Source organism: Sapajus apella, unplaced genomic scaffold (genome assembly GCF_009761245.1).
Source record: "Sapajus apella isolate SASKATOON/1434 unplaced genomic scaffold, GSC_monkey_1.0 scaffold58, whole genome shotgun sequence".
In the NCBI taxonomy this organism is placed as follows: domain Eukaryota; kingdom Metazoa; phylum Chordata; class Mammalia; order Primates; family Cebidae; genus Sapajus; species Sapajus apella.
Genome location: NW_022436998.1, coordinates 1,559,430 through 1,575,992, shown reverse-complemented (window position 1 = coordinate 1,575,992; position 16,563 = coordinate 1,559,430). Strand labels below are relative to the sequence as shown.

Genomic DNA, 16,563 nt, shown 5'->3' with positions numbered 1-16,563 from the left:
CAACCACCAGCCCTGTGAAAACTACAGCAAAGAAAGAAAGGACAATCTCAAGGTCCTTTGGTTCACCCCGCCTCCAGGGTGCTCTTATAATTCTTCCCAAACCTCACAGCTACTCCTGCCAGAAAACCACTGGAAACACTCATAGAAATCTCAAAAAGTGATTATAAAAAGTTCAAGAGTTCTTTTTGCTGGGTAGCAGTGGCTTATGCCTGTAATTCCAGCCCTTTGAGAGGCCAAGGCAGGCAGATCACTTGAGTCCAGGAGTTCAGGAGCAGCCCGGGCAACATGGTGAAACCCTGTCTCTACAACAACGAAAAACAAACTTCAAGATGTCGGCAGGGAAGGGAATTGGGTTGAGAAAATCTTGAAATGTCAATGGGGTCTTCAAGTAGGCTTGTCTAACTTCTGTGCAGATGAAGAAGTTGTGCCCAGTGAGCTGACACCACTTGCCTGACTAATCAATATTAGTGCTGGGTCATGAGCCTGACCATGTGTTCAGTCACAGGCAATGATCCTTAGTCCTGCAACGTTTAAGGCATTTCTTTTGATTGTAGAGGGGCTAAACCTCACCCTCTTTTTATGTCTAACTCCTGAAGATTAGGAACATCTGAATTCTGAAAGCATTCCAATTACATTTCATATGAATTATAATGCTCATTAATAAATACTTTTTTATTTGCTGGCATAAAGAATAAATAAGCTATGCCTGTGCATGTTTTTAAAAAGGTATGTGTTTAAAAACCTACAAAGGCATGGAGACCTAAAAGTAGCATGCAGCACCATTGCTGGGAAATGGAAATTCGGAGTGTTAAGGTGTATAGAGAAGAGTATAGAGTCATATAGGAGCTGCAAGTTCTTATTGTCATCATTTTCAATATTGTTGACCCTCTCTGGCATGCTGCACCTTAAGAAGGATCTGTACATTTGGAGAAATGAGATCTAAGTAGATAATGACAGAAACTGAGAACGGAGGCTGTTTGAGCTGATTAAGAACTCAGACCTTTCAGTCACATTGCCTGGGACTGAATTTTGACACCACCACTTACTATTTCTGTCACCTAGGTAGGTAGCTGAATCTTACGAGGCCTCAGTTTTGTCATCTGTAAACTGGGAATGACAATACTACTTGACAGGGTTTTTGTGAGGATTATGTGAGAGAGATATATAAATTAAGAAAAATGCACAGCACTTTCTAAGTGCCAATATAAATGGTGGCTATTGTCATTAATGTGTGCCTCACACCCTTAAAATGCCAAGCTGAGCCTCTGAGGGTGATATGGTTTGGCCGTGCCTCCAACCAAAATCTCATCTTGAGTTATAATCCCCAGGTGTCAAGGGGGAGACCAGGTGGAGGTAATTGAATCATAGGGGCAGTTTCTCCCATGCTGGGCTCATGATAATGAGTTCTCGTGAGATCTGAGGGTTTTATAAGTGGGTGGTAGTTCCTCCTGTGTTCATTTGCCTTCCTGCCACCCTGTGAAGAAGGTGCTTTGCTTCCCCCTCGCCATCCGCCATGATTGTAAGTTTCCTGAGGCCTCCCCAGCTATGCTGAACTGTGAGTTAATTAAACCCCTTTCCTTTATAAGTTACCCAGTCTCAGGCAGTTCTTTATAAGTGCGTGAAAACAGACAAATACAGGCGGCTCCAGCACTTAGGTGTGGACACTCTTGGCAGCAGTCACCATTTCAGAAGTACCCCTCAGTCATCTCCTCTCCCTTACTGCAAAGAGCTATTTTCTGTGTCCTTCAACCCCAGTAGCCTCATTAAAGACATGCCTGGAAGATAATCCAACCCCACAGGGATAGGAAAAAAAAAGCTAAGCATAAGAAAGTAAAATACCTGAGAAAAGATAATAGTTACCTGGATTAACCGCACGTACACAAGTTCGCATGTGATTGCCCCAAATCATAAAAGGATAGGAAATCAGTTATTCTTCACTGCGAAAGATGCAGACAGGCCTCAGCCTTACCAACCCCCAACTCACAACGCCCTTTATCTGCTCCAGCTGCCTCAGCCCAGCCCAGACCTTCCTACAGTCTCACTCCCCAGCTTTGCTGGGAATACCTGGGATCCTGTATTTCTCTCTTTCTGCTTCTTTGGCCAACACCTCAGACCCATCTTGCTTCTGTGATTTGTAACAAAGAAGGCCATTTACCCACTGCCTGCACAACGTTCACCTTAGGCTTGTTTCTCACTTAAATCCCAACTTGAAACTTGGATATCGTTTTTACAGAGAAGCTCCGTTTGTATTGATGGCTTTGTTCTACAATACTAACTTAGTAAATGCAAGCCAGACAGCAATAATATTAACGATATTTAAGATGCTAATATGTATTGAGAGCCTATGTTTAAGCAAACACTGCCCTAAATTCTTTCCATATATTAAATGATTTAATCTTAACAGTTCCATTTTACTCTCACAGCCAGGAGGGCCAGGATTTAAATTCGGGCAGGCTGGTTCCAAAACCAACAAACTGCTCAGATATAATCAGAGAATGCTTATAGTCAAGGAAGGTGCTAGGTTAATTAAAAGCAATAATTTTCCAGAAGAGAGCATTAAAAACACAAGATTTTATTAGAGATAACAGCTGTAGCAAGTCCTTTGGAAAGGACATAGATTTACTTCTACCTTTAAAAATTTTAATTTAGGCTTGTTTATCACTTGGTGATTCATGTTCAAGAGATTATGTTAAATTTGCAGGAGGCAAATGAATGCTTACAAAGGAAATATTTAACCAGGTTAACAAATACCTGTTGATCACCCAATATAAAATTTTCATCAGGGAACATTAGACAAGACTGTCTATTTATGGTTTCTAACTGAAGGATACCATGGAAGCTCTTTAGGAGGAGGATAAACACCTTTCTTCTGTTTTTACTCCTTGGTCCTCTCCTTAAGACATACAACCTAAGTTTGACAAGGTAGGTTTTTTACTGGTAAACCATATCTTTGATCTTTGGTTAACATTATTTAGTTCCTAAATGACTCCTAACATTCTACCTTATCCCTTCTTGTAAACTCACAGGAAATTATCTTCTAAGAGAATCAGGCACAAAATTGCATAACAGTCACTATGTCATCTAATAGACAAAAGCTACAAGCTTCCTGCTCAAAATGAACTTATTTCATTACAAACAATTGTCAATTTTATTTTGAGCATTAGTCTCTGGAAGATTGCATTTTAATGGAATTATTACCAGCTGGCATTAGTTTTTTTTGCATTCTAAAATAAAAACTGATGCCAAGAAAGACAGCGTCCCCTCTCTCCCAGCTTACATCATCTCTGAGCAGCAGAAACAGGCTCCAGAAAAGGCTTACGATTTTTCTTTTCCAGACACTATTTTTTAAAATGCTTGTAGTTTTTCACTGGAACATGCTTGACTTAACTCAGAACTTAAAAGGAATATGGAAAACACCATTTATCTTGCTAAATTAAAATCTGAAGTTCTATGTCCAAATTTATATGTTGTATTTTACTGGGTACTAATACTCACCAATTGAATCCTTTTACTCTTAAAACAACAAGTAGTAGGACATGGGGAATGTGGAAATGGTCCGAAAAGAAAGCCCCTCTAGAGGAGCAGATGGGCTGTGGTAGCCTAGAGAAGAGGAAGCGGGAAAGGAAAAGCGCAAGGAATGAAACCTTGGTCTTCCTGTATTTAATGAGTGTACTTTACCTAGCCAGGCGCTGTGCTGAGTGCTTTCCAATTGTTACTTTATTTGATCTTCATCATCCTTCTGTGAGATGAGCACTGTCTTTTTGCCATTTAATAGTGAGACCCAGAGAGGTTGAGTGTTTTGACAAGGTCACACAGTAAACAGGTGACATTTAACATTAAACCCAGGGTGACTGCAGCAGGCATATATGAAGCTGTTGTGTAAGAGGACATAAGTTTCGGTTTCCCAATGTTACTGAGAGCAGTTTCAGAGGGATGGAGCTAAATACAACACAAACGAATTTTTTCTTTTTTCACTTTTTATTATGGAATAACGTTGGGAAAAGGGCATAAAATATGTAATCCCATATCTTGATTTTTTTTTTTTTTTTTTTTGAGAAAAAGTCTTGTTCTGTTGCCCAGGCCAGAATGCAGTGGCACAATGCCAGCTCACTGCAACCTCAGCCTCCCGGGTTCTAACAATTCTTGTGCCTCAGCCTCCCAAGTAGCTGGGACTACAGGCGCCTGCCACCATGCCAGCTAATTGTTGCATTTTTAATAGAGATGGGGTTTTACCACGTTGGGCAGGCTAGTCTTGAACTTCTGGCATCAAGAGATCCACCTGTCTTGGCCTCCCAAAGTGCTGGGATTACAGGTGTGAGCCACTGCACCTGGCCAGATCTTGGTTTCTAATAAAGGGAGGCAAGGTTTCTCCTAGAATGGCTGATTCTAGGACTGGGACAGAAAATACACAAGATGAGCCTGGAGCATCTTGTAGTAAGGAAGTGCTCAAAAGAAAACACACAGGGTGATGGGAATATGTGAAAGGAATACAAGAGCCAACAGGAGAGCTCCCAATTGCCACAGCAACAAAATAATTAAAGCGGTATCATAAATCACCCAAAGTATTAATATTCATGAGCTCATACTGACAAAAGTAAATGATATGTGTAAACAATAAATTAACAAATGGGGGAGAAGAGATACATCTTCTGTGCAAAAGAATTTCAAATAGGTAGATTCTTCATCCTCAAGGAGGTGCAACATAACTTCTCACTCCTTCAGAGTGATCTGGGCATGGTGACTTTTTTCCAAAGAGTAGAGTATGAAAATGAGTTAAAAGTAACAATAGTAAGTATACAGTGGCACATGACACACAGGGCCTCAGCCAGGTGATCAATGTCAATATCGTCAGGGAGAAGTCATGTTGGTTGGTAGGAGGTTCCCTCAATATGAAGTGATAAGAATTACACTTTACCTCTATGGTCTTCCTTCCCCAAATCCATAACCTGCATCTACTTCTGGGAAAAGTATCAGGCAAGTCCTAATTGAGGCACCTTCCACAAAATATGCGAGCAGTACTCCTCCAAACTGTCAAGAGCATCTAAAACAAGGAGAAACTGTCATAGTCAAGAGGAGCCTAAAGAGACCTCACAAGTAAATGTAATGGGCGACCCTGGAAGAGGAAAAAGGACACTAGGTAAAAACTAAGAAAATCTGAATAAAGTATGACCCTTAGAAATAATGTGTTAGGATTTGTTCATGAATTATGACACGTATACCAGACTAATGTAAGATATTAATAGGGAAAACTTTGTGTAAGGTATACTGTCTTTGCAATTTTCTATAAGTCTAAAACTGTTCTAAAATAAACCATTTATCAGAAAATATGTTTGAATAATCATCAAGTGAATGACTATAGCTAGCACCCAGGGTTAGAACATTGCCACCATTTCTAAACTTCTTATTTCCCTTCCCAATTATGTTTCCAGCTTTCCCCTAGAAAAAAAACTATTACAAGTTTTACAACATCCTGTCTTTCTTTGTAGTTTTTCTACCCATATGCATTCTTAAATAGTACAGTATAGTTTTGCCTGGTTTTGAAACCGACATTTACTTATATGTATGTATTTCTGTGTCACAAATACATGCCATATGCATTCTTGTGTGTCCTGCTTAAACTTTGTGGTGTTCTATGTAGTTGTTGTTTACTCATTTTCATTGCTGTACAGAATTACGTTGCATGAATACACCAAATTCTATGTATTTAGATACAAAATCAACTTTATTGTTGCTGGACTTTCGGTTGTTTCTGGTATGGGCCACTGAAATGGATTTTCTGACCATCAGATTTGTGAGACACTACAATTCAATATTTCTTTTTTTAAGAAAGAATATCCACTGTGTGGGGCAAGGAGGTAGGACCTGCTGTTTGAAAGCAAGAATGGTAATCTTATTCAGGGGCCACAGTCTAAACTGAGGAGCATCACCAAGCCCCATGCTACTGTTGTTGCCTCATCAGGAGGAGTAGGTGGCCCAAGTGTATCCTGAGCATGAGGGTCCTCTTTCCCAGAGACACGTGGAACAGCCTATACACCAGCTCCTTCACAGTTTTACCCACCACTTTGCTAGTAATGTCTGTGGACGAAACAGCAGAAACCTTTGTCTTACCTTTTCCTATGCTTTGTAAAGAATGAGACTCTTGGGCAGGTTCCTGTCAAGGTGGCCATGTAGAAAAGGAGCAATCCCTTGCCTTCACTGCTCCCTGATCCTCCTGGCTCAAATAATCCAGATTCCTGACTCAGTGGAGGGAACATGCTAAATTTTCTATGCAGACTAGCCTTTTCTGTGTACACCTACACACACGCACACAGTAAAAAATCTAAGGCTGAGTCCAGGAAAACTGTCTTGCTTATCTGGCCACCATTACCATATTTCCCAAGGAATGTCCTTTTAAAGATTTATTTATTTTTTATTTTTTGAGACAAGGTCTTGCTCTGTTGCCCAGGCTGGAGTGCAATGGTTCCGCCTTAGCTCACTGTAGACTCCACCTCCTGGGCTCCGACAATCCTCTCACCTGAGCTTCTTGAGTAGCTGGGACTATAGGCATGCCACCATACTCAGCTAACATTTGTATTTTTTGTAGAAATGGGGTCTCACCAGGTTGCCCAGCCTGGACTCAAACTTCTGGGCTCAAGAAATCTGCCTACTTTCCAAGGAGTATCTTTGAACTAATTGTACTTTATTTTTAACAGAGATACATCTCAAGCCAGCCTATTAATTCTTGTTTTTTCCTATTTTAGCCCCAGTATCTTCAGATCATGACTTTTGTTTATGATTTAATTGAATGCAAACAAGCCTAACAATGAAGATCCCAGGCTATAAAGTTAGACCAAAATCTCTCACCTTAGCTTGGCCTCTTCTGAGATGAGCTACCTTGAGCAAATTACTTTCCCTTTCTGAATCTCAGTTTCCTCATAGGTAGAAAAAGAATAATAAAACTTACCTTGCACATAGACTGAATTTAGTACAAAAATGTGCATAAAGTATTGAACACAGTTCCTGACACAAGCAGGAAAACTAATATGTAATGAAGATTATTATTGTTAAGAATAAAAATACAATAGGTCATCTAGTAGTTGCTTTCTTGTGCTTATGGTCAGATACCTTGCTAAAGATAATACAGTTATAAAGAATATTAGAATACAGTTGTAAAAAGTTACTCAAATTTTCCTTTTCTGAGATGGTGTCTCACTCTGTAGCCCAGGCTGGATTGCAATGGCACAATCTCGGCTCACTGCAACCTCCGCCTTCCAGGTTCAAGCAATTCTCCTGCCTCAGCCTCTCAAGTAGCTGGGACTACAGGCATACGCCACCATGCCTGGCTGATTTTTGTATTTTTAGTAGAGATGGGGTTTCACTCTGTTGACCAGGCTGGTCTTGAACCACTGGCCTCAAGTGTTCCACCCTCCTCGGCCGCCCAAAGTGCTGGGGTTACAGGCATGAGCCACCACACCCAGCCTCAGTTATTAAAAGTTACTGTGTGCTATTTAGTATTTTGTATTTCCTATGCTAATTTGAATTCATAGTGCGATGAAAAATAAAGTCCAGTGTCAGTGAAAATGACTTTGGGTTGTTCACACTTTTGATTATAAGACAAACCAAACTGGTCTCTTTTCTTCAGGTTTATAATTGGAGATTTGTTGGATTCAGACAGTGACATCTTTGAGCAATCCAAAGAATATGACTCTCATGGTTCAGAGGACTCACAGAAGGCCTTCGACCATGGGACAGAGCTCATTCCATGGTACGTGCTGTCCATTCAAGCCGACGTGCACCAGTTCCTGCTGCAGGGGGCCACGGTCATCCACTACGATCAGGACACACACCTCTCTGCCCGCTGCTTCCTCCAGCTTCAGCCCGACAACAGCACCTTGACCTGGGTAAAGCCCACAACTGCCTCCCTAGCCAGCACTAAAGCAAAACTTGGCGTACTTAATAACACAGCTGAGCCTGGAAAATTCCCACTCCTGGGCAATGCTGGGTTAAGTGGCCTGACAGAAGGGGTCTTGGATCTTTTTGCAGTGAAGGCTGTATACATGGGCCACCCTGGCATTGATATACACACTGTGTGTGTTCAGAACAAACTGGGTAGCATGTTTCTGTCAGAGACTGGCGTGACACTGCTCTATGGGCTTCAGACCACGGACAATAGATTATTGCACTTTGTGGCACCAAAGCACACAGCTAAAATGCTCTTCAGTGGATTGTTGGAACTCACTAGATCTGTGAGAAAGATGAGGAAATTCCCTGACCAAAGACAGCAGTGGCTGCGGAAACAGTACGTCAGCCTCTATCAGGTAAGGGGCATAGCCGTCTGTCTTTCCTCGGTTAATACTCCAGAGCATACACTTGGCAACCAGACCACCAGGTTCGTGCTCCTAGCTCTGTCAGTTACTACCTGTGGTGACCTTGGGCAGCTTTTAATTAACCTCTTGGTACCCCAATCCCCTTTTCTATAAAATGGAAATGATAACAGTACCTGCTTCAGAGGTGGCTGTGAGAATTAATTGAGGCAGTGGCTCACGCCTATAATCCCAGCACTTTGGGAGGCCAAGATGGGCGGATCACCTGAGGTCAGGAGTTTAAGACCAGCCTGGCCAACGTGGTGAAACTCCGTCCCTACTAAAAGTACAAAAATGTGCTGGGCATGATGGTACATGCCTATAATCCCAGCTACTCGATAGATTGAGGCAGGAGAATTGCTGGAACCCGGGACGCAGACGTTGCAGTGAGCCAAGATTGCACCACTGCATTCCATGACAGAGTCTCACTCTGTCGCAGAAAAAAAAAAAAAACATTGAGTTAATATGTGTAAAGCCACAGTATAATTCATATGTATAAAGAATAGTGTCTGCACTTATAGGAGGTCCTATTTGTATTTTGTATGAAATACATTTTACTTATTTTTTATAGTAAGTGAAAATGTTTCTGTTAACTGATTTCCTTGCAGATGGGAGAACTACCATGACCCTGGTCACTATTTGTATTTTGTATTATTTTTATATATTACATAAAAATAGTGACTAATGTCATGGTAGTTCTCCCATCTGCAAAGAAACCGGTTAATATAAGCATTTTCACTTACTCAAGGTTCAGTGGAAAGCATTGTTATCTGAATATTTTTATGATTAGTAACTAGCTGATATATAGAAAACCATCCCTATTGAAACTGAAATCCTGGTTCATTTCTTAACATGCTATGTAACTTTTGGTGAGTTCTTTAATTTACTGCATATTCCTGCCTACTTGTAGAGGTTAGGGGTTAATTTCTTTAAGGTTGAAAAAAGCTTTCCCAAATGTGGGATAATTCTTATGTGGAGTTCTTCCTTACTAGGTTTGTAGTGACAGCAGCCCTTATTGGGCAGTTTTTCCATGGTCAGCTGCTTGCATTGAGTGAGTTCGTCTTTCTTTAACCCTACGTTATCAAGTACTCTAACACGATATTTTTAGCGTGGCAGCAGGGCTGGGCTGAATGAGATAGAAGAGACAGAGGCATAACCAGAGTAGCATCCTTTGGGGAAAAAAGGGTACAGATTGCTTGGAAATTGAGTCTTAAATTCTGCAACCAGGTGACACTTGAAGTGTCATTGCCAAATGAGTTGTATCAAAGTATTCAGTTCTTCTTTGCTATGCTTTTCTATCTTCATGGCAAAAAGAAATATCTTTTGTATTATTGTCACAGAACAAATAGAACTACTACTTGAACTACTCAAATGGCTGATTTCATGTACTTTTCACAGTTCTAATGTGTTTCTGACAATTAAAAACATTTGTCACCCTGGGAAGTTAGGCAAGGCACATGTAATGCCCCTTCTTTGTTCTTTCCCCACACCCATGACATGATTATGAGTAAAGACTATATCCTGAGTGACTACTAACCTGATTAATTGATTAATAATAAGCAGATAGGCCTGTGTACACAATTATCCTAATGTCACACAGCACAAAGACAGTTTTAACTTTTCTAAAATGGAAAACAAAATACCTTGCGCTGGCTCACACCTGTAATCCAGCACTTTGGGAGGCTGAGATGGGTGGATCACCTGAGGTCAGGAGTTAGAGACCAGCCTGGCCAACATGGCAAACCCCCACCTCTACTAAAAATGCAAAAAAATTAGGCGGGCTCCTGTACTCCCAAGTACTCAGGAGGCTAAGGCAGGAGAATTGCTTGAGCCTAGGAGGTGGAGGTTGCAGTGAGCCAAGATCGTGCCACTGTACTGTAGCCTAGGTGACAGAGAGACTCTGTCTCGAAGGAAGAAAGGAGGGAGGGAGGGAAAGACCTGCTTCCTTTGTACTCCACAGGGAGTTTTCAGTGGACTCAGCTAGAAAAAAAAAAAAAAAAAAAAAAAAAAAAAAGGTCTTCAGGAGCTACTGTGAATGTCAATTTTTAATTATGATTATTCCTCAGCCTTCTAGAATGAGGAAAATCCACACATGGGCATACGACAGTGTTTGAGCTCAATTACAATCCCCCTCACAAAGTCTGTGTGGTTTAGTTGTTCCACGTGTCTCCTTCTCAAGCTTAGCATAGGTAACTGAATTAATACATAAGAGGTACTTGGTTTCCCATTTACCCTAGCACTCTTCAGCTTTCATTGAAGGAGGCACCAGCTGAGACCATGAACAGCAGATGAAGAGGTAAGAGTTGCCGCTGGAACAGAGACCGAAGGGACCTAGAGAAGACTCAGTACTGCCCAGCTGCAAACACAGCTCCACCCTCCCTCGCCATTGCTGCACAGAACCAAGATATTGCAGTGTAAAGGCAAAACAGCTCATATTCCTCAACCACTTCTGAAATATAGGTGACATTCTTTCTCGACATTGCTCTCTCTACATGAGCCATTTATGAAGTCAGGCAATGTGCCTTAGAAACAGACACTCAGGATTTCTTTCAAGAGAAAAAAGTGGGAAAGACCAATGGACTGATCCTTTTCTCATCATATAACCCAGTTCCCAAATTGACTCGGGGATTACCAAAAAGATGCTTAGTACTCAGAGAACAAAAGGTCAAATCTTTTGTTAATGTTAAATGCTCTCTTGGTGATTTATAATACCTGTTAGAAAATTAAATTTTCTCAGATGCCCTAAAGTTTAAAAAAAAATACATTTAAATTTATCTATAAGCTAAAGAAATTTGTGAAAAACTGTTTGGGTTTTTCCAAACTTCTATTAACAGCTCTATAACAGCATTTTTAAATCACTAGTTTGGGAAGTGCTTTTTTTTTTTTTTTTTTTTTTTTGAGACGGAGTTTTGCTCTTGTTGCCCAGGCTGGAGTGCAATGGCGCGGTCTCGGCTCACCGCAACCTCCGCCTTCTGGGTTCAGGCAATTCTCCTGCCTCAGCCTCCTGAGTAGCTGGGATTACAGGCATGCGCCACCATGCCCAGCTAATTTTTTGTATTTTTTAGTAGAGACGGGGTTTCACCATGTTGACCAGGATGGTCTCGATCTCTTGACCTCGTGATCCACCCGCCTCGGCCTCCCAAAGTGCTGGGATTACAGGCGTGAGCCACCGCACCTGGCCGGGAAGTGCTTATATAGAAAATAATCTGTCTGACATTAGAATTTTTTATGTAGTAAATGTAAGTGAAGTTACTTTCTTTTTTTTTATTATACTTTAAGTTTTGGGGTACGTGTGCAAATGCATGTTTGTTAGACATAGGTATATACGTGCCATGGTGGTTTGCTGCATCCATCACCCCATCATCTACATTACATATCTCTCCTAATGCTATCCCTCCTCTGTCCCCCCACCCCCTGACAGGCCCTGGTGTGTGAGGTTCCCCTCCCTGTGTCTGTGTTCTCACTGTTCAACACCCGCTTGAGTCAGAACATACAGTCTTTGGTTTTCAGTTCTTGTGACAGTTTGCTGAGAACGATGGTTTCATACTTGGCAAACTGACACAAGCTTTATCCATGTCCCTGCAAAGGATGTGAACTCATCGTTTTTTATGGCTGCATAGTATTCCATGGTGTATATGTGCCACATTTTCTTTATCCAGTCTATCGTTGATGGACATTTGGGTTGGTTACATGTCTTTGCTATTGTGAACAGTGCCACAATAAACATGTGTGCATGTGTCTTTATAATAGAATGATTTATAATCCTTTGGATATATACCCAGTATTGGGATCGCTGGATCAAATGGTATTTCTATTTCTAGATCTTTGAGGAATCACCACTCTGTCTTCCATAATGGTTGAACTAATTTGTACTCCCACCAATAGTGTAAAAGCATTCCTATTTCTCCACATCCTCTCCAGCATCTGTTGTCTCCTGATTTTTTAATGATCGCCATTCTAACTGGCATGAGATGGTATCTCAATGTGGTGTTGATTTGCATTTCTCTAATGACCAGTGATGATGAGCTTTTTTTCATGTTTGTTAGCTGCATAAATGTCTTCTTTTGAGAAGTGTCTGTTCATATCCTTCACCCACTTTTTGATGGGGTTGTTTTTTTCTTGTAAATTTAAGTTCTTTGTAGATTCTGGATGTTAGCTCTTTGTCAGACGAGTAGATTGCAAAAAGTTTTTCCCATTCTCTTTGGTGCTGGTTCACTCTAATGATAGCTTCTTTTGCTGTACAGAAGCTCTTTAATTAGATCTCATTTGTCTTCTTTGGCTTTCGTTGCCATTGCATTTGGTGTTTTAGTCATGAAGTCCTTGCCCATCTCTGTGTCCTGAATGGTATTGCCTAGGTTTTCTTCTAGGGTTTTTATGATGTTAGGTCTTATGTTTAAATCTTTAATCCATCTGGAGTTAATTTTTGTAAAGGTGTAAGGAAGGGATCCAGTTTCAGCTTTCTGCATTTAGCTAGCCAGTTTTCTCATCCTCATTTATTAAATAGGGAATCCTTTCCCCATTGCTTGTTTTTGTCAGATTTGTCAAAGATCAGATGGTTGTAAATATGTGACGTTATTTCTGAGGCCCCTGTTCTGTTCCATTGGTCTGTATCTCTGCTTTGGTACCGGATCATGCTCTTTTGATTACTGTAGGCTTGTAATCTAGTTTGAAATCAGGTAGTGTGATGCCTCCAGCTGTTTGTTTGTTTGTTTGTTTTGTTTTTTTTTTTTGCTTAGGATTGTCTTGGCTATGTGGGCTCTTTTTTGGTTCCATATGAAATTTAAGGTGGTTTTTTTCAATTCTGTGAAGAAAGTCAGTGGTAGTTTGATGGGGATAGCATTGAATCTATAAATTACTTTGGGCAGTATGGCCGTTTTCACAGTATTGATTCTTCCTAACCATGAGCATGGAATGTTTTTCTATCTGTTGTGTCCTCTCTTATTTCCTTGAGCAGTGGTTTGTAGTTCTCCTTGAAGAGGTCCTTCACATCCCTTGTTTGTTGTATTCCTAGGTATTTTATTTTTGTAGCAATTTTGAGTGGGAGTTCACTCATGATTTGGCTCTCTGTTTGTCTGTTATTGGTGTATAGAAATGCTTGTGATTTTTGCACATGATTTTGTTTCCTGAGACTTTGCTGAAGTTGCTTATCAGCTTAAGGAGATTTTGGGCTGAGATGATGGGGTCTTCTAAATATACAATCATGTCATCTGCAAATAGAGACAATTTGACTTCCACTTTTCCTAACTGAATACGCTTTATTTCTTTTTCTTGCCTGGTTGCCCCGGCCAGAACTTCTAATACTACGTTGAATAGGAGTGGTGAGAGAGGGCATCCTTGTCTTGTGCCTGTTTTCAGAGTGAATGCTTCTAGTTTTGCCTATTCAGTATGATATTGGCTGTGTGTTTGTCATAAATAGCTCTTATTTTGAGATACATTCCATCAATACCAAGTTTATTGAGAGTTTTTAGCATAAAGTGCTGTTAAATTTTGTTGAAGGCCTTCTCTGCATCAACTGAGATAATCATGTGGGTTTTGTCTTTGGTTCTGTTTATGTGATGGATTACGTTTATAGATTTGCATATATGGAACCAGCCTTGCTTCATCAACCAGAGATGAAGCCAACTTGATCATGACAGACAAACTTTTTGATGTGCTGTTGGATTCAGTTTGCCAGTATTTTATTGAGGATTTTCGCATCAGTGTTCATCATGCATGGATATTGGCCTGAAATTTTCTTTTTTGGTTGCGTCTCTGCCCGGTTTTGGTATCAGGATGATGTTGGTCTCATAAAATGAGTTAGGGAGGAGTCCCTCTTTTTTCATTGTTTAGAATAGTTTCAGAAGGAATGGTACCAGCTGCTCTTTGTATCTCTGGTAGAATTTGGCTGTGAACCTGTCTGATCCTGGACTTATTTATAAGTCCCTGACAGGCTGCTGTCTTTTTAAAGAGATGCCCTGCTTAGCAAGAAGGAAATCTAGTGACAGTCTTCCGGCAGAGGCCTTGCTGAGCTGCCATGGGCTCCACCCAGTTGCTGTGTAAACTTCCCAGTGACTTTGCTTACACAGGCAAGGTTAAAACCGCCTACCCAAGCCTCAGCAATGGGAGACACCCCTCCCCCAACCAAGCTCAAACCTCCCAGGTCCAGGTCAGACTGCTGTGCTGGCTGCGAGAATTTCAAGCCAGTGGATCTTAGCTTTCTGGTCTTCATGGGGGTAGGACCTGCCAAGCCAGATCACTTGGCTCCCTGGCTTCAGCCCCCTTTTTCAGGGAAATGAGCAGTTCTGTCTCACTGCTGTTCTAGGCACCACTGGGGTATGAGAGAAAAAAAATGCTGTGGCTAAAATGGCCAACCAGGTTTGTGCTGGAAACCCGGGGCATTGGTGGTGTAGGCACCGAAGGGAATCTCCTGGTCTGCAGGTTGTGAAGACCGTGGGAAAAGCACAGTATCTGATCCAGAGTGCTGGAGTGTCAGGATAAGTCCCTAATGGCTTCACTTGGCTAGGAGAGGGAGTTCTCTGGCCTCTTGCACTTCTCACGTGAGGTGATACCCCACACTGCTTTGGCTTGTCCTCCTTGGGCTGTACCTACTGTCTAACCAGTCCCAATGAGATGAACCTGGTACCTCAGTTGGAAATGCAGAGATCATTCACCTTGTGAGTCAACATCTCTGCACAGTTTACTTTCTTGGATTTTTCTGTATTTTTCCTAGAAAATACAGAAAAATTCCTTATTTTCACTACAAATAAGTCCCTGACAGGCCGCTTTTTTAAAGAGATGCCTTTTTAAAGTAAAAAAAAATGTTATTACTTCTTTTGTGTTAACTCTTGTTACTACTTCCATCAGGAAAATCCAAGAAAGTAAACTGTGCATAGATGTTGATGTAGGGTATGGAGGAAAGACCAATATCTTGAGCTTTGGCTTAAGGTTATCATGGACAGAACTGATGACCCATAATCCTGGGTATTAGGAAGGAGCTCTGGGAGGCTAAGAAGGCTAAATATGGGATTAATAGGTAACTATCTTTGGTTATAAGCAAACAAACAGATTCTGGCTATCTTCAGGGGAAAAAAGAGATTTCTTCAAAGGATATAGATTAGTTTAATGGTCTTCAAAATGTCACATTCAAAGATATGCCAAGAGGTAACAGTGCATGGATATTTTTTAAGGAATCTATTTTCTATTCTTCAACTTTGACATAAACAGTTTTCTAAAACTGAAAATGTGCCTTCACTCCTGGTAGTCCATCTCCCACATTAAAAAAAGAAGGTAGGCCGAGTGCAGCGGCTCATGGCTGTAATTCAAGCACTTTGGGAGGCCAAGGCAGGTGGACCACTTGAGGCCAGGGGTTCGAGACCAGCCTGGCCAACATGGTGAAACCCCATCTCTACTAAAAATGCAAAAATTAGCTGGGTGTGGTGGTATGCACCTGTAATTCCAGATACTTGGGAGCTGAGGCAGGAGAATTGCTTGAACCTGGGAGGGGAAGGTTGCAGTGAGCCAAGATCATGCCACTGCACTCCAGCCTGGCAACAGAGGGAGACTGTCTCCAAGAAAAAAAAAAGTATATCCTTCATCCATCCCAAACAAGTATGTTATTTTGTGTAAAACAAAAGAAAGATTTAAACTGCATTTTACTTCCCAGAAAGCTTCCTTTAAAGAAAAGACTAAACAAAGGCATCCTTCCTTTTCCTTACCTAAACATATTTCTGTTAGTGGTAAAGTTTGGCCCATCTTGGGATGTTCTGAAATTAGAAAAATCAAAGCAATAGAGGTTAATGGTGCCAATTCTTTTACATGTAAACTGTAATAAGTCTACTAAGCTTTTAAAGATATGTTGGTTAAAATCCATAAATAAAAGTTTTACTCTTCTTTCTGATTCAGAGTATGTTATTCAAAAAGGTAGTTAAAACCTATTCATTAGGTTTCATTCATGAAATGTTTATTCCAATTTGGAGTCACTCCTAGTGACTTGTTAGCAGGGAGTCTCTTCAGCAGGTGAACTGATCTGTAGCCATTTTCATTCTCTGTATCACTGCATTCAAGAACCCTGCTCCAGGAAGGGGATTCTGAGTGGCTTATTGGGATCATATATCAATCATTGGTCAAAGGAGGATATTTCAGCTTGATTGACCTGTCGAGACTGCATCCAGTGAAGAAGAGACAGTTAAAGTAAAATTAGGGTATGGTTAGAGATGGGAGAAATAGATCATGGACAGTCATG

The 16,563-nt window shown here is 40.9% G+C and overlaps 1 protein-coding gene across 4 annotated transcripts in view; it reads left to right on the top strand.

Annotated features, from left to right (window-relative positions):
- PLCE1 (phospholipase C epsilon 1) overlaps positions 1–16,563 on the top strand; it is a 334,637-nt gene that overhangs the window by 247,326 nt on the left and 70,748 nt on the right. For all 4 annotated transcript variants that reach the window (XM_032245666.1, XM_032245665.1, XM_032245667.1 and 1 more), the window contains one exon: positions 7,622–8,297. In XM_032245666.1, coding sequence (XP_032101557.1) covers positions 7,622–8,297 — 676 coding nt within the window. The remainder of the gene's footprint in view (positions 1–7,621; positions 8,298–16,563) is intronic.